Source organism: Phyllobates terribilis, unplaced genomic scaffold (genome assembly GCF_046119375.1).
Source record: "Phyllobates terribilis strain yellow unplaced genomic scaffold, ASM4611937v1 Scaffold_5__5_contigs__length_657084704, whole genome shotgun sequence".
In the NCBI taxonomy this organism is placed as follows: domain Eukaryota; kingdom Metazoa; phylum Chordata; class Amphibia; order Anura; family Dendrobatidae; genus Phyllobates; species Phyllobates terribilis.
The window spans coordinates 549,131,019-549,154,533 of NW_027362765.1; the positions used below are offsets into that span (position 1 = coordinate 549,131,019).

General features: G+C 42.0%; 1 protein-coding gene across 1 annotated transcript in view; it reads right to left on the reverse strand.

Annotated features, from left to right (window-relative positions):
- Positions 1-405: 405 nt before the first annotated feature.
- SLC29A3 (solute carrier family 29 member 3) overlaps positions 406-23,515 on the reverse strand; it is an 86,624-nt gene continuing 63,514 nt past the window's right edge. The window contains exons 5-6 of the mRNA XM_073685854.1: positions 16,550-16,712; positions 406-5,086 (exon numbers count right to left, since the gene is read on the reverse strand). Of these exons, the coding sequence (XP_073541955.1) occupies positions 4,453-5,086; positions 16,550-16,712 (797 nt within the window). The 3' untranslated portion in view covers positions 406-4,452. The remainder of the gene's footprint in view (positions 5,087-16,549; positions 16,713-23,515) is intronic.

Genomic DNA, 23,515 nt, shown 5'->3' on the forward strand with positions numbered 1-23,515 from the left:
ACAGGTCATGTTTTCAGGATTTCCTTAGTATTACACAGGTGATAATTGCATCACCTGCACAGGCAATAATTCCATCACCTGTGCAATACTAAGGAAATCCTGAAAACATGACCTGTTGGTGGGCCTTGAGGACTGGAGTTGGGGAACCCTGCTTTATCTGACCCAACCAAGCTGAAGAGAACCTGCTACTCTTCAACACACATTCCAGCAATGAGCAGTGAAATTAAATTCTGGGGTCCAGCATCTTGATACATCTGCTGCTCACCTTGGTCCTAATATAAAAAAAGAAAGACTTGCTCCATGTGATGTGCTTTAGGAACATTGGGGTTTTGGAATTGACTTACCTCCTGTGAACACATCTATTGACACCTGGCAATATTTTCAGACCATCCATTACATTGTACATAAAAGCAGATAGCATTTTTATTGTAGTAGGTTGTAACATTGGACCATAACCACACCAAAATAATACTATACGTATACATCAGACGTACAAATTTGAGGAGATTCCTGTAAACATATTCCTTTACATCTGTTTTTATGTATGTGCTTGTATTGGTCTCATATCTATCAATTATTTAGAAAAAGTGTTCCCAGATAAAAGTCATCAGTAAAGCTATAAGGAACCATAATGCACCCCGTGTATTACAGCAGAAACAAATATGGCCGAGTACATGATGTAAAAAAAAGAAATGATAACCACAACTACGTTCAAAGAGCTAGAGCTGCAGGTACTTCCTTGACACAATAGAAGTGATGCCAACATGATGCGGTAAATTCCCCACAGACACCAGTGGAAAGACAGACGAGTGCAAATTGCATATTGTTTAGGCAGCATCGAAAATGAGAACTGAAATCAGCTTTTCATGGACAGGAGGTTCAACTTTCAAAAGCAAACCTGGCTCTGTTCCCATCTCGTCAGATGTATACATGAGCAGTATTCCCCAATGTACACCCCTGATGTACGGCTTGGTCGTATGCTACTGTGCAGACATAACATTTTGTTCTTGTGGCTTCTGGACAGTTTTGGAAGGAGTTGGTAAAAAAAAAAATAATGATGCCTCAAAATAAAAGTATGAATTATTACTTTTTAATATTCTAGAATTAATGTAGTAAATGTGCACATTTACTTTTATAAGTAGGAGACTTTAAAAATCCTATCCGTAAAAACATATATCATGCTCCATCAATCTAAAGTCCCTGTTTTCTATTTCATATTGATATTACTAATGAATATGCATCAGACATTTATTTAACTTTGCAACCTTCGATGCTTCTAAGTCCCGGACAGTTCTGACAACTTTTTAAAAAGTTGGCGGAAGTCGGGGGTTGGGGGAAGGGGAGGCAAAGCACGCCTGACAAGTTCATAATTTACAAAAATGGTGTAAATTTCAACAGGAATGTGGCAGTGGGGCACAGCAGTTGAAAGATGTACCAAATTCATTAAAAGGCGAATTAATGTGCGCCAGTGCTCCTTTCATTAAGGGTGGCTTACAAAATGCCAGTCCTAATGAATAGGGGTGATGGTGTTGGGACAAATAAGAATTGGACATTTGGCTTTCTGATATCACTCTGCATCAAATAGTAAAACCATACGAGAAGTGAACACAGCATTAATTACAAACGTAAGAGTATAGCAGATGTCTATAGCTTAGAGACTTCGGATGATTGAAGTTGGTCCATCTCTAATCATCACTGAATAGCTGATATAGTTTAAATATATATAGTTACGATATAAACTATAGATATAGTTAAAGGATCCCACATCTGGTTAAACACTACTCGGCTGCGGCAATATAAAGATGAAAAGTCAAACAGGTGGTCAACCTTGAAAATCATGGGAATGTTGGGTCTGCCGTAAAGGGAGTCACTCTTACATTGTGCCCCAAACAGGGTGTCGAACCAATGACAAGGGTGTCTTTAAAGAACTTTGTGTTCTTATGTTCAACTGTTATTTTACCTGGAAATGTACACATAAATAGATAACCGGATGCTATCACTGCCCTAGTTAATGGGGCATTTCCCATACTGTCAGTACTGGTTACACACTGTATATTTTATTTGTTAGCGCCCTTAATTCCTGAACACTGTGCATGTGAAAACAGGGTTTACAGTACATAACGAATGAACATAAAGTATAACTAAACACAGGCAAATAAGTAACAGATGGGTACAATGGGAGAGAGGACCCATGGGAGCTCACAATCTACAGGGGAGGGACACTATGCTTTTATTAATTAGAATAGTAATGCCTAGTTCCTATATTTCCAGGAAAAATAACAGCAGAAAAGCCCAATGCAGAATATGAAATCATGCGGTAGAACTGTGGAAACGTGGAAAGTCAGGAAAGCCGACTGCTCCTAATTAGACAGCAATGACTTCTATATTGAAACTCACTTTATATCTGAACCTTGAAGAGGACCTCTCGCCAATCTGGGGCTGCCCTTATTATTTAATAACACAGTGGTAGCCCCAGATTGGTGATCTGTCTCAATATAATCTAGTAACATAACCGCTCAGGTATGCTTTTAATGTCCCCCAAATGTGTCCGAATTTCTAGCAAGGTCAGGCCCAAACTTGAAGAGTGGGATCCCACAACCCTTCGCAGCTGCTCTCGCTGTGAAACGGCGAGATCTTGCTTTTTTTACTAACTTAGTGAAGTCGCAAACTTTACTAAGCTACCAAATGGTAACATCATTACAGTCGGTAACAGATTAGTAAAGTATGAGGTAGAGCTGGGTTAGTGGAAAGAGTGAAATCTCGCTCTATCACTGCCAGAGCACCCGCAAAGGACTGCGGGATCCCACAACGCGGGAGATTAAGCCTGACTGCTAGAAAGTGGAGCCCTTTTGGGGGGGACATTTGGGTTACTTCGGATGGTTTTGTTGATAGATAATAATTAGACAAAATCACCAGTCTGGAGGTGCACAATGTTTTATTAAAATAAAAAGGGCAGCCCCAGATTGGTGATAGGTACTCTTTAAGCTTGAATATCTGAAACATTTTCAGGGGAGATACACTATATCAAAAAATACCATATATTATTATTTCTTCTTCACAACTAGTACAAATATCATGAAAGATATACAAGACATGATTTATGTATAGATACAGTATATACACTGTAATCCTTAATTCAGAGACAGGTTTCCAGCAATTTTCTAAAAACACCACATTTCGTTTTTACTCCCTCCAAATAAAAACCCCAATTGAAGAATAACAAAACCTATAGTAGAGGTAATGATAAATCTCAAATACCTCAATTATATTTACTGTTACTTTTCCGCACATATTCATGAATTAAAGGGTTTGTCCACTACTACTAAACTGATGAGCTATCCGTAAGAACAGGAGCAGATCGGCAGTACTCGGCAGCGCCCAATAAACAGTGTATGGACTTGTTCTGTTCCGCTCTGTACACGGTTTACATTTCCCCCCGCCACAGCTCGTAACAACTGATCAGTGGAGGAGCCGGATGTCTGAACCCCAAAGATAAGACATTCATGACATATCCTACAGATGGAATATTAATATCATAATCGTTAGTAACCCCTTTATTACTATATTTGTAAATAAACATAGAAGAGGTATAACTACATGTGAAATATACTGTATAACCGTTACACTGATACATGGCAGCCTATCAATCATTGATGACAGCAGCAGGAGGCGGCTGGCGGAGATGAAATGCTCCAGCTAATGAATACGTAGACTCTTTATAAAATTGTCCAGTCTAAACATTGATAGTTGCTATTAGCCAAAGGGCATAATATTTTTGTACTATTTGGGCCTGTTTTCCATGCTATGCTGACGTATAAAAGGTGTATTTTCATGTTATTAAATTGCTTTAGTTAGATGGCATGAAAATAAGCAAGCTTGCAATTGACTTGCTTTTTTCCATAGGCTGTCATTCTCTGTCTATGAGAGCTTTTCTCTTACATAGTGTACAGCTTGTTTCCAAGGATCAGCAGCCCCTAGCATTGGCAACTTCCAGAGCAGTTCTCCTAACCATGGCTCTCACTTTCCTGAGCCGTGTGCTTTTTCGAAGGCCTTGTTATCTTTATATTCGAATATAGTGATATCAAGCACTGAGACTGTTAATGTGTAATTTAAGTATGGAGCTCCTGATCATAACTGTCACTTAAGGAGGAGTTTCTGCCCAACAAGCAACCTGGAACTAATGAGACTGTATAGCTTCAAGTTGCTCAAAAGACAACTTTACAATACCCCTTTAACAGAGCAGCTTAATAACAAATCTGCCTTAAAGGAAAAAATATAAATTCTCTTTCATGCACTCAGTAGGGTTAGACTACTAGATCCTTAGTACGTACAAATAATTGAATACTTAAAAACATTAAAAGTTCATCTTCTAATGCGATTTAACTGATTTAGTTTCATTTTGAAGTCTCTGGATAAAAATTAATAAAAATCTAGTTCGTGTTTTTTTATACATCAAATCAAGTGAACGAGTGAGGAGAAAGCAGATCCTACCGCTAGCCCCAATCCTAGGAAGAATGACATTACTATTGCAGTGCCCTCACTGAATTCCTTGGGGACGACCTTAGGACCATACACCATGGAGAGTGTTCCCAGATAACCATTGCTAAACCCCAGCAGAGTGATAAACATGACTGGATAGACATCATTCTGGAAGAAGACTTGGTATATATGTTTTCTGGGCTGGTAATTACAGAACATAAATAGGGGAATGAAAAAGGTCCGGAGGAAAACCAGTGTTGGTAGCATCTTGCTGTTAGGTCCTGGGCTCTGAATCCATGTAGTGATCTGCCGTCCACTCCAGTCAGCAAAGTTATACGTGAGGAAACATGTCATGGGTGTGAAATACTTATTGGTCCATATACTGCCAGATAATTTCTCAACAGACTCAATGCCAGCAGAGATTGTCGGAAAAATGATGATACTAATGAAAAAGGTGTAAAATAAGCAAGCAGCCAGCACTTTGACCTTCTTCAGGATTGGAAGTATCGGTGGAGAGTTTGTCTTTGTTGAGGAGGTGTCAACTGTTTCCTCAGAATCATCAGCTTCAGACACATGTGGCCTCTCTTCTTTTATATTCAAGTAATAGCTTAAAAGAAACACAAAAGAGTTATTAACATTCTATATGTATACACAGCAGAAACAGTCTACCAAAAAATCGTCCACTTTATTTTTTAAATTATGTCTGCACATAAACATAGTTTGTGATTCAGCTAAGGCGTAAAGGGTTATTCACAAAAAACCAAGTTATCCCTAGGATATGATGTGGATCGCTGAGAGCCCGACTTCTGAGATCCCCAGCGATCCTGAGAATGTGCTCTATAGCCCAGTCTGGAATGGAGGGGTGCATGCTCGGGCTCTGCTCCGTTCATTGTCAGTAGAACCGCTGAAAAATAGCAGAGTGCAGCGCTAAACTTTCTCCAGCAGACCCATATAATAGATGATGAATGAAGCAGAGGCCAAGGATGCGCAACTCCGCTCTATTCAAGACAGGGTTCTACAGAGCCCAGTTCTTGGGGTTTCAAAACGCTGATCTCTGTGTCATTGGTGGTTCCAGCACTCGGACTCCAGCAAACAAGTTATACAGTATCCATGTGATAGAAGATAAAGAGTGTTTCCCAAAAAACAAGGTAAAAAGAAGGTGCCGCATATTTTTTTTGTATTAATAACTATTGATTATATAATCAATTATTTTTAATACAAAATTAAATTCACTATTTTAACTTTTTTTTTATTCAAGCACTAGGGGAGGCCATTTGCATTAGCTGTTGCATAACGACATTTACACACCTCAAATACAGCAGCCCTGTACATAGGAGTCTGCGGTCGCTCTCCAACCACATGTCATGTATTGTGGCTGCCTTCTGCTGTGACCTGGGCACGTTCCCTGGGCTGCCCTATACTCAGCTGTGGGAGGAGATCTGCACCATTTTTGTGAAGCCCACAGAGTATAAACTATCCCCCTGTCACCCCTCAGAGCGAGCCAAGCAGTGACAGGAGCAGCCAGGCAGGGAGTGATGACAGCAGATGTGGGGCGCGGAGGTCCTGGATGAGGTGAGTATCAGCGGCCGTGAGCGGCGATCGCAAGGCAGCAGATCACCACTCACCGCCACATTCAGAGCACAGCTATACCACTGCAAACTGACATGGCAGGGCTGTGTATGTAATGCCCATTATACTGTATGGTGCACTATGTGGGGCTCATCATACTGTATGGTGCACTATGTGGTGCCACCCACTATGTGGAATTAGATACCACCTAGAGCCATGTATCTAATTCCTATCATGATATTACCTCTTCCCCCAGAGCTGTGTATCAAATGCCCCTTACATTGCATCACTGCTCCAATAGAAGTAGACAGAGCTGGGTCACACATTTCTAAGTGAGTAGTAGTGCAATTTGTGAAACCGCTCCATCTTAGTCTACGCATCACACTACATCTCCCATAGAAGTGGACAGAGCAAAAACACACATTACACCACTGCTCCCATAGAAGTGGTGTAATGTGTGACCCTGCTCCATCCACATCTATGGGAACAGTGGTGTTATGCGTGACCCTGCTCCGTCCACTTCTATGGGAGCAGTGGTATCACGTGGAGTAGTAATGTAGTGGACGGGGCAAGGTCACACATTACACCACTGTTTGCATAGAAGTAGACGGAGCAGGGGTCACACATTACACCACTGTTCGTATAGAAGTAGACGGAGCGGGGTCACACAGTACACCACTGTTCGCATAGATGTAGACGGAACAGGGGTCACACATTACAAACATTAGATAATGCATATCTAATCCCATTCTGTGTGACACACTCCGCTGAGCTCAATATCTAATCCCATCATGTGATACACTAAACTGAGCCCAGTATCTAATCCCAGCATGTGTTACTCTAAGCGTATCTAATCGCAATATGTGATACACTCCACATATCTAACCCCAGCTTATGATACAGTGAGCAGCACGAACTAACATAATAATAGGTGCTGCTGGCCCTCCTCGGTGACATGGTCTACTTGTCAGTATCACCTTGCAGTGAAAAGATAGAGTCCAGCTCACCCTCATGCACTATTTGAAGATCCGGAGCAGATGAAGCATCCGTGCCTTGGATCTGAATGATTGCAAAGAAAGAAAAATCCAGCTTCACGGAAATCAAAAACACTTTTCTTTATTGGTGTGAATGGAAACACTCCAGTTGGTAAATTTAAAATGCCATGGTAACTAGAATCAGGTAGTGAAACCCTTAATCATGTTACCACGACATGATTAAGGGTTTCACTACCTGAAACTAGTTGTTTCATCTACTACCATGGCATTTTAAATTCACCAACTGGAGTATTTCCATTCACACCAATAAAGAAGAGTTTTTTGGATTTTTGTGGAGCTGCATCACTTTGCAGTTACCAACAAAATGTCTGTGCACTGTGATCCTAAACTTCATCCTTTCTTATCCTTTTGCAAACGCCCAGAAGGGGAGGAGATCAGTGACGTCACACACATGTAAGCAGGTACCGCAGCTTTCTCAGCTCTGCTGCATTCTAAATCTAAAAACTCTGTGTCAGAACTGCAGCACCCAGTAACTAAGTGAAACATCATTGCCATGTCTGTAAAAGCTCTCCACACAAAAACACAAGCCCTCACGGTTCCAAAATAAAAACATATCCAATCTCAGAAAATAAGGACACAAATCCCACTATTTTTTAATTTTTTTTATACAAACTTCTCTCATTTTCTTTTTACCACTTAAATGAAAAAAAAAAAATCTATGTAAGTTTTGTATCGTCGTAATCGTACTGACCTGGAAAATCATAATGCCAGGACATTTTTACGAGACAATGAACAAATTAAAAACAAAAGTCGTTAAAAAACAATGGTGGGATTGCATTTTTCTTCATTATTTCATCCCACTTGAGAAACTAACTGGTGCAGCAAAAAAAATCCTCATATGTCTACATCGACAGAAAAATATAAAAAGTATGGCACTTGGTACAAGAGGAAGGAAAAACGAAAGCGCAAAAATACAAAATACTGCCTGATCCTGAAATGCTACAGAAAAGTTTGTATATGTTGGAGTCATTCAGGGTGCTAGGTCTGCCTGGTAACATGTATATGGATCAGGGCATAGCAATGTACACCACAAATATCTGACAACATGGAGAGAACCTTGCAGGCACACAGTTTTACTGCAAATAGGCTAAACAAGCCATCGTTATGTGGGAACATACTGCCCTGAGACACCGAGTGTGAACCTCACCTAACACTGCAGCTTCTTTTGCATTTTCTATGCCGCACAGTCTCAGAAGAGAAGCTGCACAGCGCCACCTACTGATGACTAAGAGAACTACAATGGCTCCCTTCCTGTCCTACACAGTAAAGCTATAGGTACGGCTTTGTTCACATCATGTGTGTTGAACGCTTAGTGTGTACACCAGGAGTGCCCCCCCATACACACTGGTCATATCCATAGGGCTGCATTTACCTGACAGTGGCCCTATACCTACTCTATGAGAGCACGTCCAAAGCTAATCACTGTTACAGCCTCATCTACATCCATATACATCTTGTGTTTGCCGTCAAATTCAGCAGCATAATCATGGAAAGGTATATGTTTTCCTAGAAGATGGCACTGTCCAGGGACCTGAGCAATGTGACAAGATGGTCGGTCAGTGGAATACAAGATTTGGGAACCTGTGGTCATTTTCTTATCCACTATAAAACAATAAAAGATGTCCAAAATGTGAACTAGAGAATAGTAGAATTATGGCGCTGCAAGTCTTCTGCTTTGTCTCCATGTAGTAAGGAAGCTGGCTCAGATGCTTCAGATTGAGAAACCGGCCTGGAAGGACACTGCTTCTCGCTGACACTGCTACTTCTCTTTTGGTTTCTGACGGAACAAGCACGATCAAACTGTGGCAAAAGTAACCTCAAGCCGAAACTCAGCAGTTTCACCAGGTGGTTTTTGATTTTTTTTTTTTTTTTTTTAACACTAAACGTACAAATCTAGTCACATGGCTAGTAAGTGTAAAATACTGACCCCCAACTATAACCCCGGAAGACAATAGGGCTAGAGGAAAAACATGTGCAGCTTACTGGACAATACCAAGCATGGCATGATGCCTACTATGGTCGTCACAACAGCATAGTATATATTGTGTTCAGGTGACAGTTACCAGAAGGGAATGAAGGGATCACATGAATTGTTGGGGAGTCAGGTGACAGAAGTCATGCTTAATACAATGTGCCAGGGAGACAGGAGACAAACATCACATTCAGTTACCTATGGTCACACCACACATGCTATGCTGCATATAATCACTTCTGTCATACACAGCAAGTGAAATACGGATTGAAAACGTCACCAATTTTCTAATTAAATGTATTTCTAAAGGTGCTATTGACATGAAATTCTCACCAGATGTCGGTAACAGCCCATCCAATCCACACAGGCAAAGAAATTAAACCATAGATGTTCATAAATTAAGTTATGAGTAATAGTGGGAAATGACACAGGGAAAACTATTGAACACACTTACTGAAATTATTTAATACTTTGTACAAAAGCCTTTGTTGGTGATGACAGCTTAAAGCCACTTCATGCATGGAGAAACTAGTCACATGCATTGCTCCGGTGTGATTTTGACCCATTATTCCACACAAACACTCTTCAAATCCTGAAGTTTCCGTGGGCTCCTTCTATGAACTCTGAGATTTCATTCCACCCAATTTTCTATTGGATTCAGGTCAGGCAATTTGCTGGGCCATTCTAGCAGCTTTATTTTCTTTCTCTGAAACCAATTGATAGTGCTCAGAAAGCACCCGAGCATGCTTGGCGAAAGGTTTAAACCAGCATGCTCGCTCATCACTAAGTTTCCTTGGCTGTTTGTTTGGGATCATTGTCTTGCTGAAATGTCCACCCTCATTTCAACTTCATCATCTTGATAGGTGGCAGCAGATTTTTATCAAGAATGTCTCAGTACATTTGTCCGTTCATCTCTCCTCCAATTATATGAAGTTTGCCAGTGCCGTTTGCTGAAAAACATCCTCATACAATGATGTTCCCACCTCCAAACTTCACTGTTGGTATGGTGTTTTCAGAGTGATATGCAGTGCCTTTTGGCCTCCAAACATGGTATATATAACGGCATTTAAAGACTTCAATTTTGGTCTCATATGACCAGACTGTATTCTACCAGTATTTCACAGGCTTGTCTAAATGTTGTTGAGCAAACTGTAAATTCACTTGAACATGCTTTTTGTTCAGAAATATAGTGTTGCATGGTGAGTGTACCTGCTGATTTCAGGTCTTTTTGTAGCTCTCCACAGGTGGTCCTTGGCCATTGGACAACTCTTCTGATAATTCTTTTCACTCCTCTGTTTAAAATATTGCGGGGAGCACCTGTTTGTAGGCAGTTTCTGGTGAAATTATGTTCTTTCCACTTCTGGATTATGGCCCCAATAGTTTAGAAAAAATTCTTCTGTAACCAATGCCATCAGTATGTTTTGCAACAATAAGGTTGCAAAGGTCTTGAGACAGCTCACTAGTTTTACTCATCATGACATGTTTCTTGTGTAGCGCCTTAGTAACGAGACACCTTTTTATAGGTAATCAGTTGAACCAGCTGATTTTTTCACTGAGTGACAGGATTGCTACTGTAATTATTGATCGATTTCATCTTGTGTCATGACTTTCTTCATGTGTTTAATACTTTCTCCCAGTGTCATTTCTCAATATGTATTTATTATGCTTTGCTTACATAGTGCAATCATATTCCGCAGTGCTTTACATCATCATCAGTGCATACATTATCATCGCTGTTCCCATTGGGGCTCACAATCTAAATTCCCTATCAGCATGTATTTGGAGTGTGGGAGGAAACCTAGGCAAACACGGGGAGAACAAACAAACTCCTTGCAGATGTTGACCTTAGTGGGATTTGAAGCCAGTGCTTCAAAGCAACAGTGCTAACCACTGAGCCACCATGCTGCCCCATTATTACACATAACTATGTGGATTGGATGGGTTGTTACTGACATCTGGTAAGAATTTAATGTCAATAGTACCTTTATAACACTATTATATATTTACACACATATGCACGCGGACACATACATACACACATACTGTATTACACTCTACCTGTATAACATACGGCTCTATACCTGTGCTATATGCACTGTACTGCCCTTTACTCACATGTCTTCTTGCTGTGATCTATGTCATCTGCTGAACTGTCATCTTGAAACTATTTCTATGGTATAACATCTCTGCTTGCTGTATCTGTGCTCTGTTATTTGATGCATTGTACTCAGTATTCACTGTCTGTCCTGCCATCATTGTAGACTTTATCTGATGGCGAAAGGTGTTATTCTGTGTCAGGCATAGTGAGCTAGGCCTGTTTCTTTGATCAGCCCTCCACCCCCCTGGTGAGCTGAGCAGCTGGCAATTTAGTCACAAGCAGCTCCCACAATCCCTCTCACCTGATGCTATAGTCCTTCCTATAAATCTAAATGCCTCATAAGGGGTGCATGTGGTGTGGGGTGCATGCACGTGTCCTCTTCAGCAAAGTGTCCTATTCGACAAGTGTCTGACAGTCATTTCAACGGCAGTCATTCAGGGCAGGAGTCAGGTAACCCACACTTTGTACTCTCTTCTAACTATGTATTTTATTCCTGTGTCCATATTCCTGTGTGCTTTTTTCATCCACATCCACCGCCCTATCCCCCCTCCATCACCACTCATCCATATCTGCCCCTCACTCCTTCCCTCTCCCATGTACAGCTCCCAGCTCTTCTGAACTTCCTGTCAAATCTCACTCTGTCCCATCCAAAGGTAGTGCACAAGAAACCATGTCACAAATCCAAAAACTATCTGCTCTTTCTCTTTTTACTGCTACTACTCATTTCAGGGGACATCTCTCCTAACCCCGGACCACCCTCCACCAATCTCAACCTCTCCCCCACCTCACATCGAAACCCTGCTAACCTTATTAACATCAGCTGTACTCCTTCATCTCCCTCCTTCAATTGCGCACTGTGGAATCCACGGTCTGTATGCAACAAGCTTCCTTTCCTGCACAATTACTTTCTGACCAACTCTCTCAATCTGCTGGCCCTCACTGAAACCTGGATCCAGGATTCTGACACGGTCTCCCCTGCCGCTATTTCTCATGGCGGCTTGCATTTTTCCCATTCCCCAAGACCTGCAAACAGACTTGGTGGTGGGGTCGGCATACTCTTGTCCCCACATTGCACCTTCCAGGTCATCCCCCCAGTACCATCACTCTCATTTCCTTCTTTTGAGGTCCACACTATCAGGCTCTTCCATCCCCTCTCCCTCAGAGTAGCAGTCATATACCGTCCCCCAGGCTCAGCCATCCAGTTCCTTGACCATTTTTCTGCCTGGCTGCCGCACTTCATGTCCTCAGATTTACCAACCCTTATCCTGGGAGACTTCAACATCCCCATAAGCAGCCCCACCTTCTCATCTGCATCCCAGCTTCTATCTTTAACCACTTCTCTTGGCCTCTCACAGCTTTCAACCTCTGAGACACACAAAGATGGAAACACCCTTGATCTGGTCTTTGTCCGGCTTAGTTCAATCCCCCACCTAAATAACTCCCCTCTTCCCCTTTCTGATCATAACATTCTCTCACAAATCCTCGCCCGCCCCAGCACACTCCTACCTATCACACATTCAGAAATCTACAAGCCATTAACCCTCATACACTTACAGACTCCCTTCACTCATCACTGTCCCCAATCTCCTCTTTTTCCTGTCCTGATCTCACTGTAAACCACTACAATAACACTCTCAGATGCACACTGGACAAAGTAGAGCCCCTCACCCCCAGAACCTCCAAACACAGAGTAAAACAGCCCTGGCTTACACCGCAAACCCGATTTCTCCAGCGTTGCTCTAGAAGTGCCAAACGCCTATGGAGGAAAACTCTGACACCAGAAAAATGTATCCACTACAAATTTATGTTAAAAACATATAACTCTACCCTTCACCTCGCCAAACAGACCTACTTCACCACCCTGATATCCTCACTATCCAACAACCCCAAAAAACTCTTCGATACCTTTCACTCCCTCCTCAGTCCTAAAGCGCAGGCCCCCATTGCAGACATTTGTGCCGAGGACTTGGCCTCCTACTTCACAGAGAAAATAGACACCGTCAGGAAATCCGCTCCCAGCCACCAAGTGCTGTGACTCCCATCCCCCCCCCCCACATCCCCTCTGGATCACTCTCCACATTTGACCCAGTCACAGAAGATGAAGTCTTCAGGCTCCTCTCTTCTTCTCATCCCACTACATGTACCACTGACCCCATCCCCTCACATCTACTCCAGTCTCTTTCTTCAGTCGTCACTACTCACCTAACTAAAATCTTCAACCTCTCCCTCTCTTCTGGTACTTTCCCCTCCTCCTTCAAACACTCCATCATTACTCCATTATTAAAAAAGCCCTCTCTTGACCCTTCCTGCACAAACAACTACAGACCAGTCTCCAATCTTCCCTTCATCTCTAAACTCTTGGAGCGCCTGGTCCACTCCCGCTTTACCAGTTACCTCTTCACTCACTCTCTTCTAGACCCATCACAGTCCGGCTTCCGCCCCTACATTCTACAGAAACTGCACTCATCAAAGTAACCAACGACCTTCTGACAGCAAAACATAATGGCGATCACTCTCTGCTCATTCTTCTTGACCTCTATGCTCCACTCAATCGGCATAAAAGACACTGCTCTCTCCTGGTTCTCCTCCTACTATCTGACCGCTCTTTCAGTGTATCATTCGCTGGCTCCACTTCTTCCCCTCTTCCTCTCACTGTTGGGGTTCCTCAGGGTTCAGTCCTTGGCCCTCTTCTCTTCTCTCTCTACACAGCCCCAATTGGACAGACCATCAGCAAATTTGGCTTTCAGTACCATCTTTATGCTGATGACACACAACTATACACCTCATTCCCTGACCTTACCCCCGCTGTACTACAGAACACCAGTGACTGTCTGGCCGCAGTTTCTAACATCATGTCCGCTCTCTACCTGAAACTCAACCTTTCCAAAACTGAACTTCTTCTACTCCCGCCGTCTACTCACCTCTCTAAATCTGACATCTCTCTCTCCGTGTGTGGCACCACAATAACACCGAGCCAGCAGGCGCGTTGTCTGGGCGTTGTGTTTGACACCAATCTCTCCTTCACCTTCCACATACAATCTCTTGCCCGCTCTTGTCGCTTGCACCTGAAAAACATCTCTAGAATCCGCCCCTTTCTCACCTTGGAAACAACAAAAACCCTCACTGTTGCCCTGATCCACTCCCGCCTTGACTACTGTAACTCTCTATTAATTGGCCTCCCCCTCACTCGACTTTCCCCCCTCCAGTCCATCCTTAATGCTGCAGCCAGGGTCATCTATTTGGCTAACCGTTACTCAGACTCCACCGCTCTGTGCCAGTCATTGCACTGGCTGCCCATGAATTATAGGATCCAATTTAAATTGCTTGTTCTCACCCACAAAGCTCTCCACAGTGTGGCACCCCCCTACATCTCTTCCTTCATTTCTGTTTATCGGCCTACCCGTTCTCTACGCTCCGCAAGCGACTTTCGACTAACATCCGCACTAATCCGTACCTCCCACTCCCGGCTTCAAGACTTCTCCCGAGCTGCACCTATTCTCTGGAATGCTCTACCCCAAGAAATTAGGATAAACCACAACTTACACAGTTTTAGGCGCTCCCTAAAAACACACCTGTTTAAAGCAGCCTATCACCTTCCCTAATCGAAATCCTTTTATATTCTTATAGCCCATCCCTTATTTCTCCAAACATAAATCTCCACCGAACCCAAAAGCACTACAGATACTGGCTGGTGATGAGCTCATGCAGCCTTTATCTATCCCTCAACCCCTCAAGATGGCTGGACCATCCTTGTAAATAAGCCATTGTACTTTGTGTCACCCCCACCTCATTGTAGATTGTAAGCTCTTACGAGCAGGGTCGCCATTATTTTTGTTGTAATTGTATTATCTTTAGCTATGTTACTTATGACTGTTGTATATGAACCTGTGAATTGTTAAGCGCTGCGGAATATCATTGGCGCTATATAAATAAGATTATTATTACTACATGTACTGTATGGCCGTCTACCGGAACTACTACACTCCTCACTACATGTTTTTATATGTAATATAACCCTCCATCTATACAAATACCTACCTGTTCTTAACGTACTGTCCTCTATCTATGTACTACACTGGTAACTAACTGAACTACATTATCTTACACTATCCTTTATCCATACTACATATACTGTACTGCTCTCTACATTATATATATACAGTAGGGAAATAAGTATTTGAAACACACAGACATAAACACACTAAATATAGCAGTATTACATGCATTGTACTGCCGCCATCTCCATGTACACATACTGCACCTCCTATACTATATAGCCATATTATATTACCCTTTAAACTAGATTCACACAATTATAGTGCTCTCCGTTGAGCACTACATCAGGGTTTTTGTTGGAATCCCCAAACAAAAGAAGATTCGAATGGAAACCCCGCTAAAGCCATTGACTGTTATGAGGCTAACAAGAGTTACCAGGGACACCGATTTGCCTCCACATCCAGGCAGTGTTCGTCTTTTTCAGACGTACATGTGGTCTACCATGTTTTTCTGCACATCTGCTGGGACGGAGGGCAGACAGTGTCCAGACTGACCCTGTCAGCCTCATATTAGTCAATGGTTCTGTTGGCGTTTCCAGGGGGATTACGATGAAACCTCCAATGTGGTTGCTCAGAGAAGAGCACTACATATTTGTGAACCTAGCCTTACCTCTAATATATGACATGTACGGCCCCTCTACCTGCTACTTAGGCAATGTGACCTGCTGACCTGGACACCAGGAAAAGGTGACGGAACTGCAACTCAGAGACAGTAACTCTTGTCCTCAACAATGAAAATGTTTCACCAATTTCCAGCGAATTTTTCTCATTTTGACATGAGCTTACTTTTACTGTTCCTTTAAATGTGACAGAATAGTGTAATCAATGGATCATCAGGATACAGTGTAAGATGATGAAAAGCTGTTGAATTTATGCACCCCCTCATAGATTTTGGCTATTACTCAGAATGGCTTTACAGATATGGTAGAAATCACTGATTCTCAAACTGGAGTTAGATTGGCAATCGCAAATTAATCACCCGTCACTGATTATTTGTAAAATATAAAACAATGCTTTATTAGAAATTAATAAAATACTCTGGCGCCAAATTCCCCAAGTTACACACACAAGTATAGGGAAAGTTACGCTGACCTATATCCCCACTGATGAGTACTATCTAGTCCGGAGCAGCATAGGTCGTAAAAGAGTCTGTCCACTAATGAGCTACAGTTCTAACAGCTTTAGATCAGGCCAGATTAGATGAGCCAGTTACTAATGGAACAGTAGAAAGTGCGGAGCTCAGTGTTGTAACCTCAGATTACTGATCTAGCTTTATCTAAAACTTAGGAAGAATGAATCTGCAACAACATAAAGATCTTACCTGGAGTACTCTATCCTGGGAAGGATCAGATACAAAAAGATGCATATCAGAAGGAAGAAGTCAGCAGTCAGGAAATAAGCAAGGGCACTATCAGTAACGTTGGATGCAATCGACAGGTCCAAAATTGCGGCCACTGCACTCACTGTGCCTCCCATTGCTTGGCCTGAAAATAAGGAACAAAAAAGAAAAATATGTTGTATTCCCTTTCTATGAATAATTTTGTAAAGTGACAGATGTGCAAACAACAGGCTATAGATGAAAAGAATGACATCTGTATATTAAAGAGGAGCTTACACGTATAAGTGAGTACATGTCCTAAATATTGTCATGTGACCAAGAGATGAAGACCTGTGAGAAGTTTTCGCACCTGCCTATAACTCGGTGGGGGGCTGAGGACTAGAAGCCCTATTATAAACAGTTGGGCTGTCACAGTAGGTTCTGGTGTGACTTTAATAGCCAGCAGTTTGCTCTTTGTAACAGTGTTTAGTAATGGTGGGACTTCTTTTTGGCTGCTTTAATGAGTAGCATTTGATAAAATGTAATCCCATTCATCCATACAGCTTGTTTCCTCTACGTAGATCAGCTCTTTCCATGCAGAATGTGCGCAAATAATGAATAGAATAATCAGTTGTGCATTTTAAATTCTGCATGTGATGAGCTCAATGACTGCATTTTTTTTTCTATACAGATCCCCAGACGCCCCAATGCTTCTCTGTAATGCTGACGGGTCCCCGTTAGCCTCAGATTGGCTGCAGCAGTGACATGTCCGTCCCTCGCAGGACAGGAAGGTGAGCAGATCATATTTTTTATTTTGTAGACTATCCATGTCCCCTATTTTAGGCTAAGTGCCCAAGATGCAGAAATGATCTGGATTTGTCTTGAGCGTTTCTGCATCTCATGCGGATTGTACATGCGTTTTTCCTGCCAGGGACATGCGTAAGTGAAGCACTTCTCACATGCATTTCCGCATGCGGGTTGACAAGCGCTTTTCAAGCAATTTTAGCATCACTTGGAAAGTGCTTGACAACTTCGTCACACTATATAAATCCATGCAAACGGCATGGATTTATATAGTGTGACCAAGTTAATAGTTGAAAAAAAGATTAAAAATGGTAAAAAATAGAAAAAAACATTATACTCACCTTCTGATGGCCCCCGGTCTTTTCTCCGCTGCGTCCGGTCTTCCCGGCGTCTCGCGTTCGTCTGAAAGGACCTGCCATGACGTCATTTAGTCATGTGACAGGTCAGCGGGCGCGTGACCCGTCACATGACTAAATTACGTCAAGGCAGGTCCTTTTAGACCATCGCGAGCCGTAGAAGAGAGCGGACGCAGCGGAGAAAAGACCGGGGGCCATCCGAAGGTGAGTATAATGTATTTTTTATTTTAATTCTTTTTTTTTACAGGTACAATGGTACCCGGGTCCGGAGGAGAGTCTCCTCGTCTCCAGACCCGGGTACCATCCGCACATTGAATCGCTTAATATCCGTATGTGCACATGTAGTCATGCAGATATTAAGTGATTCAATGCAAGTCAATGGCGGCGAAAATGTCGCGTTTACGCAAAATAATTGGTAGTGTTGCGGATTTTTCCGCAATGATAATCTGCAGCGGAAATTTCCGCAGCATGTAAACAGCACATGCGCATTATCATTGGGGAACGTTGCAGACCTTCTACCAAGCGGTTTTTAAGCGTTTCTGCAGCGGAATGCATAGTGGGCACACAGCCTTAGAAAGAAAAGTTGTGGCCAACCAAGTTAATTTGCATTTACTGTGGAATATCATTGTTGATTCTTTCAGGATTTAAAAGTGGAATCCACGACAGGATCATGATTGTGTAAATATAGGCCCGATTTATCATTGCATTTCCACTAGTTTTTCTGTGTGAATACCTCTCAATTAGTAGACTTTGTGATTTGTGCCAAATTCATTAAACAATTTGCGCCTTTTTTAAAGCTGTCTTTTGTGGTTTAGTTAGTTGTCTGATTTTTATTTGTTTTTTTCCAGATGTTTTAGTTTAGATTTAAACTGGTTTAAAACCTTCATTGACAAAAGTCATTTAAACATATATGACTAGGGGTGCCCATACACTTAGGCTGAATCCTGACTTCTGTGTATGGGCCATGATGGATGGACCGGTCGAGGGTCTCTTGACCTGAACTCAACAGCCTCATTGCCTTATATGAAGCTGTTGAGTTTGGGTCAGCAGACCCGAGGCCAGTCCATCCATTAGGTTCCTACTGTCACAGTGTGATTGTGGGATAGAAGATGTGCACCTATACTAACCCTCAGGCTAGGGGTCCCTAGCTATCCCTATCCCCAGGATTACTCCTGAAGGTGGGGATGCCTTGGCCTCGTTCCTTCCTATGCTCCGAAGTAGCACTAGTCTGTATAGTGTAAAGGGGGAATACAAACAAGACAGACAGGGTAAAACGGAAGCACAAACAATCACTCAGCATTCTCTCAGGGAAATACAAAAAGGAATATAAAATGTAAAGCCCGAGAGGCAACAAAGTAATATAGAGACACCTAGGGAAAAATGAAAGGGTAAATCAAACATGGCTCACAACAACTTTGGAAATAACCACTAATAACCAAGACGTGTTCTCCAGACCTGGTCTCCAGACCAGGATAGAGAAACTATTACTGGCATCACCTGAAAAGCAGAGCCAGCATAAATAGGGAAAGAGCAGACATGACTGGCTCTCCCGCAGCATGTGACCAAACGCATTCAACAACCTCAGCAAAGATTAACTCTTGCTACCCTGTCTAAGAGCTGCAGCTCTAAGAGTCGACGCCCGAGTCACACTGCGCTGATCATAGCAATCAATGGAGTTACAAGGAGGAATGCAAGAATCTGTGGAATCCACCGATCCTGATGCAAGACAGTTGGTGATGATTTGAGAAAACCTCCTTGTGACACTTACGGACCGTGCTTCATGGACGTCTGAATTCAGCCTCAGATAACTGTTGGCTGTACACTTGTTTGACTGACAGACATGACACTCTCATGACTTCCTCATAAACTTGAATGATTGACTCAGCTGATCATTCATGTATTTAATTATTTATCGGCCTTCGGCTTGATATCAAGCCATGGCGACTTGATGGATGAATGCTCTTTAGGAAAATCGATCTTGTGCAAGACTAGATAGGTCCACCAGGATCTTCTCTGCCATTGTCTTGATAGGATGAAGCCATTGGGTTGCTGCTCTTCATTTTTGCCTTGTTCCTTCTATACTTCCGACCATTGTCCTTCTCCAGTGATTTTGTATGATATGTCCAAAGTAGGCAAGTCGTAGCCAGTGATCCTTACTTCAAGTGACATGTCTGGCTTGATTTGCTCTAAAATGTATTTGTTTGTTCTTCTTGCCATCCATGGTATTGGTAATCTCCTTCTCCAGCGCCACATTTCAAAGGCGTTGATTCTTCTTCTATCTTGTTTATTTATTGTCCAGTTTTCACATCCGTATGTTACCACAGAAAAGACCAAACTATGTACAAGCCATATCTTCGTCGCTAGTGAAATGTTCTCGATTTGAAGACTTTGCCCATAGCTATTCTCCTATTGAATTTTGGTGTCGTCGCTGCTTCTTGAATTATCTTTCAGAGTAGGTGGAAGCCCTTTACAACTTCAAGTTCATTGCCGTAAATCTCAAATGAGTCCCGGTCGTACCTGGCAGTAGTCAATATCTTTGTCTTCTATGTGTTGAGTAGCAGTCTCATGTTTGAGCTTTCCATCTTGACACTCAGTAATAAGCCCTTCATTCCATCTACATTTGTTGCCATGTTGTATCGTCTGCCTATATGAGATTATTGATGATTCGTCCGGCAATTTTGATTACATCAAGAGGAAATAGAGGGAAGTTTGTGGCACAGCCATTTGAATAAAAGCAAGTTTTTTAATCGATTAAATGGATCCGCCTATTTTTATAGACAACTAAATAAAGAAAACGTTTTTTGTTTGTGCTCTTTTAGCTGGATTCAGCACCCTTCGGAGGATTCTTTCAGTGTGTTTATTCTAATGCAGGCATGGTAAGCTTCATATACAATTTAAAATTTTGATTACCTCTTATTTTTTGGCAAATCAAGTCTTCCTGAAAATAGCTTCTGCATATATATTGAAGAGAAATGGTGACAAGATACAACCTGGTCTTACGCCTCACTCTACTTTGAGCTATGCCATGTCACTGTGTTCCGTTAGGACTGTTGCTGCTTGGTCAATGCAAGGTTCCAAATGAGGCTGATCAGATGGTTTGGCACACTTATATTCTTCTGTATTTCGAAGTTTCTGGTGATCAACAGTCAAAGGCTTTGCTCTAGTAAATGAAGCAAAAATAGATCTCCTTGTTGTATTCTTTGGCCTTTTCTATCATTCATCTAATATTAGCAATCACATCTCTTGTTCCTCTGCCTTTTATGAATCCTGCTTGCTCCCTTGGCAGTTCTTTGTCAAAGTAAGGGTGTAGCCGTCTTTGTAGGATCTTGAGTAGTATTTTGCTGGTATGACGTATGAGCGCAATAGCAATAGTCCGATAGTTTCCCCAGTCAGTAGTATCTCCCTTCTTCGGAATAGGAATAAACACGGATCTTGTCCAGTCCTTGGGCCATTTACCAGTTGTCCATGTCTGTTGACACAGGCGTGTGATGACATTAACTGCTGATTCAGATGACTTTATTAGCTTTATTGGAATATTGTCACATCCAGGCGCATAATGATAATAATTTATGTATTATCATTAAGAAAAAAAGAGTAAGCCTAGGCCAGAGAAGACCTGATGCAGCTTATCTGACTAGAGAACAAAGGACTAGGTGTCTAAATTCACATCACCTGTTTTTTATATCCATATAAGGAATTTGTTGTTTTGTGGGGTATTTATGGGGAAAATGCATTGCTTTGTTGCAACTTTCAAAAATCGCAGCAAAAATTATGCGGTTTTACCGTGATCTCTGCAAAAAAGCTACACGGCAGCCATAACATGTGAATGTAGCCTTAGTTTATAGGTCGATCCTGCCGAAATGAGCGGGTTCAGATGACTTTAATCTAATATGTGCTTTTGGATTAAAAGTTTCTTGCAGGCCCAAACTTGGCAGATGATACAATATGCATTATTCATGTCATCTGCTACTTTTCTGGTAAGTACTTTAGCACAGTGGAAATGGAAAATCCGGACATTTTTCTTTATCGCTGCAGCTCATTCTGTAGAACACAATGAACATTAGTGTTGCCGTCTCTTATTCTAGAACATGGAGTACTGGGCAATCAAAGAAAACATTGTTATTCTGTGAACTTTGATGTCTTTTCTTGTGCATTAATCTGTTAAGCCTCTGAAATAATAATCTAATAACAAGTAAGTGCTGGTAAAAAGCCCTGCTCAGTGTGTAGATAGGTCTATAATCTGTATTAACACTATTGTTCTGAAAAGGATTTTCTGTTACATTTTTTTATGCTCATACACTTGTCATAGGGAAAAATAATAAAATCGCAGTTACCCACCCTCCACAGGTCCAAGGATGCCTCTCTGCCGCTGTTACTGGTCTTTGTTGACTACTTGTAGCAGTGACATCGCGACTACTGTGAAAGTGAACTCTGCAGCCAATCATAGGGCTCAGTGGCTCTGCTGACGTAGAAGACCATAGCTACTCAGCCCATTGATTGACTGCAACAGTCACATGTGATGTAGCTGTGATGTCATTGCTACAGGCAGTTAACAGACAGCATCGGAACGACATTGTTGGATCTGCGAAGGCTGAATAACTCTGATCATCAACAGTTGTAGAAGGTGACGGTAATGGTATTTTATCAAGTTTAAACAGTTTTTTTGGCAGACAAAACCTGCTCTCTTGGCAGTAAAAATGCTGTATTAAAAACACTAGTTTTGTTGTGTGATTTATCCACAGTAAATGTTTAATAGAGTTAGATTTATTCACCAAAAACCTTGCAAAAACGCAACGGAAATGTTTGTCGCATTTTTTCACTTTCTCATGAAAGAATTGACATGCTGCAGATTTACAAAATGCTGCAGTTCTCAAATTCAGTCAGATAAAAAAAATAAGCGTGTGCATGAGATTTCTGAAATCTCATAGCTTTTGCTGGTACAGTAAAACTCTGCTTATTTGCATAAAAAAAAGCAATGCATGTGAACGTAGCCGAAGACAAAAAATGCCTGCAATTGCAACCATTTTAACAATATGCTTTTGCTGTTAAAAGAAAGATCACAACCACATCAGAAGCATATTGCATGTGACTTACATGTATATATAAGCTGCCCAGGTGGTGTACTTGCAACCAAAAATACAGCAGCTTTGGATTTTCTTGCTGTTGTGGTGTACTAGCATTGAGTTGCAACAGGATCACACTGGCAATTGTTACAAGAAATGTCGCAATGTGACACTTGTGACAGAGTCACTGGTTTTATGTGCGAGGGGAGGTATGTGTCACTCAGGATGCTCTCCTGTGTGAACTAAGACCTACGGAATTGCTGCCAGCATGTTGTATGCTGAGGGTTACCTCTTTAAAAGGGTGTGGTTTTATGGGAATGACCTAGAGATGGGAGGGAAGTCATTCCCCATACCTCCACCTCAGGGTGTGGCTGAACAGGGTTTAAATGTTCAGTCAGTTTGTTTTCCTGGGTGGAGTGTGTGGTCTGGAGATTGAAGTCTCCAGGCTGTGTGTGGCTGATGCCAGAGAGCAATACCGGAGGACTGGTGTTGCTGAAACTTCACAGGACTATCTGCAGCCGGCAAAGGCCTTGCTGACTAGAGGACTCTGCTATATATCATCTTTTGTTTTCCCGTTAACCCCAAGAGGGACTGTTTATTTTTATGGGATGCTGCTGGAGTTTATGCTGCACAATAAACCCGCAGGAAGTTTACCCAACCCGTGTGTCCTGTGTCTGCCTCCGGAGAGCCGAGCAAGTCTCTTTACCACACACTGCAATCTTGCTGCTGTGTGAGTAAAATCAGCG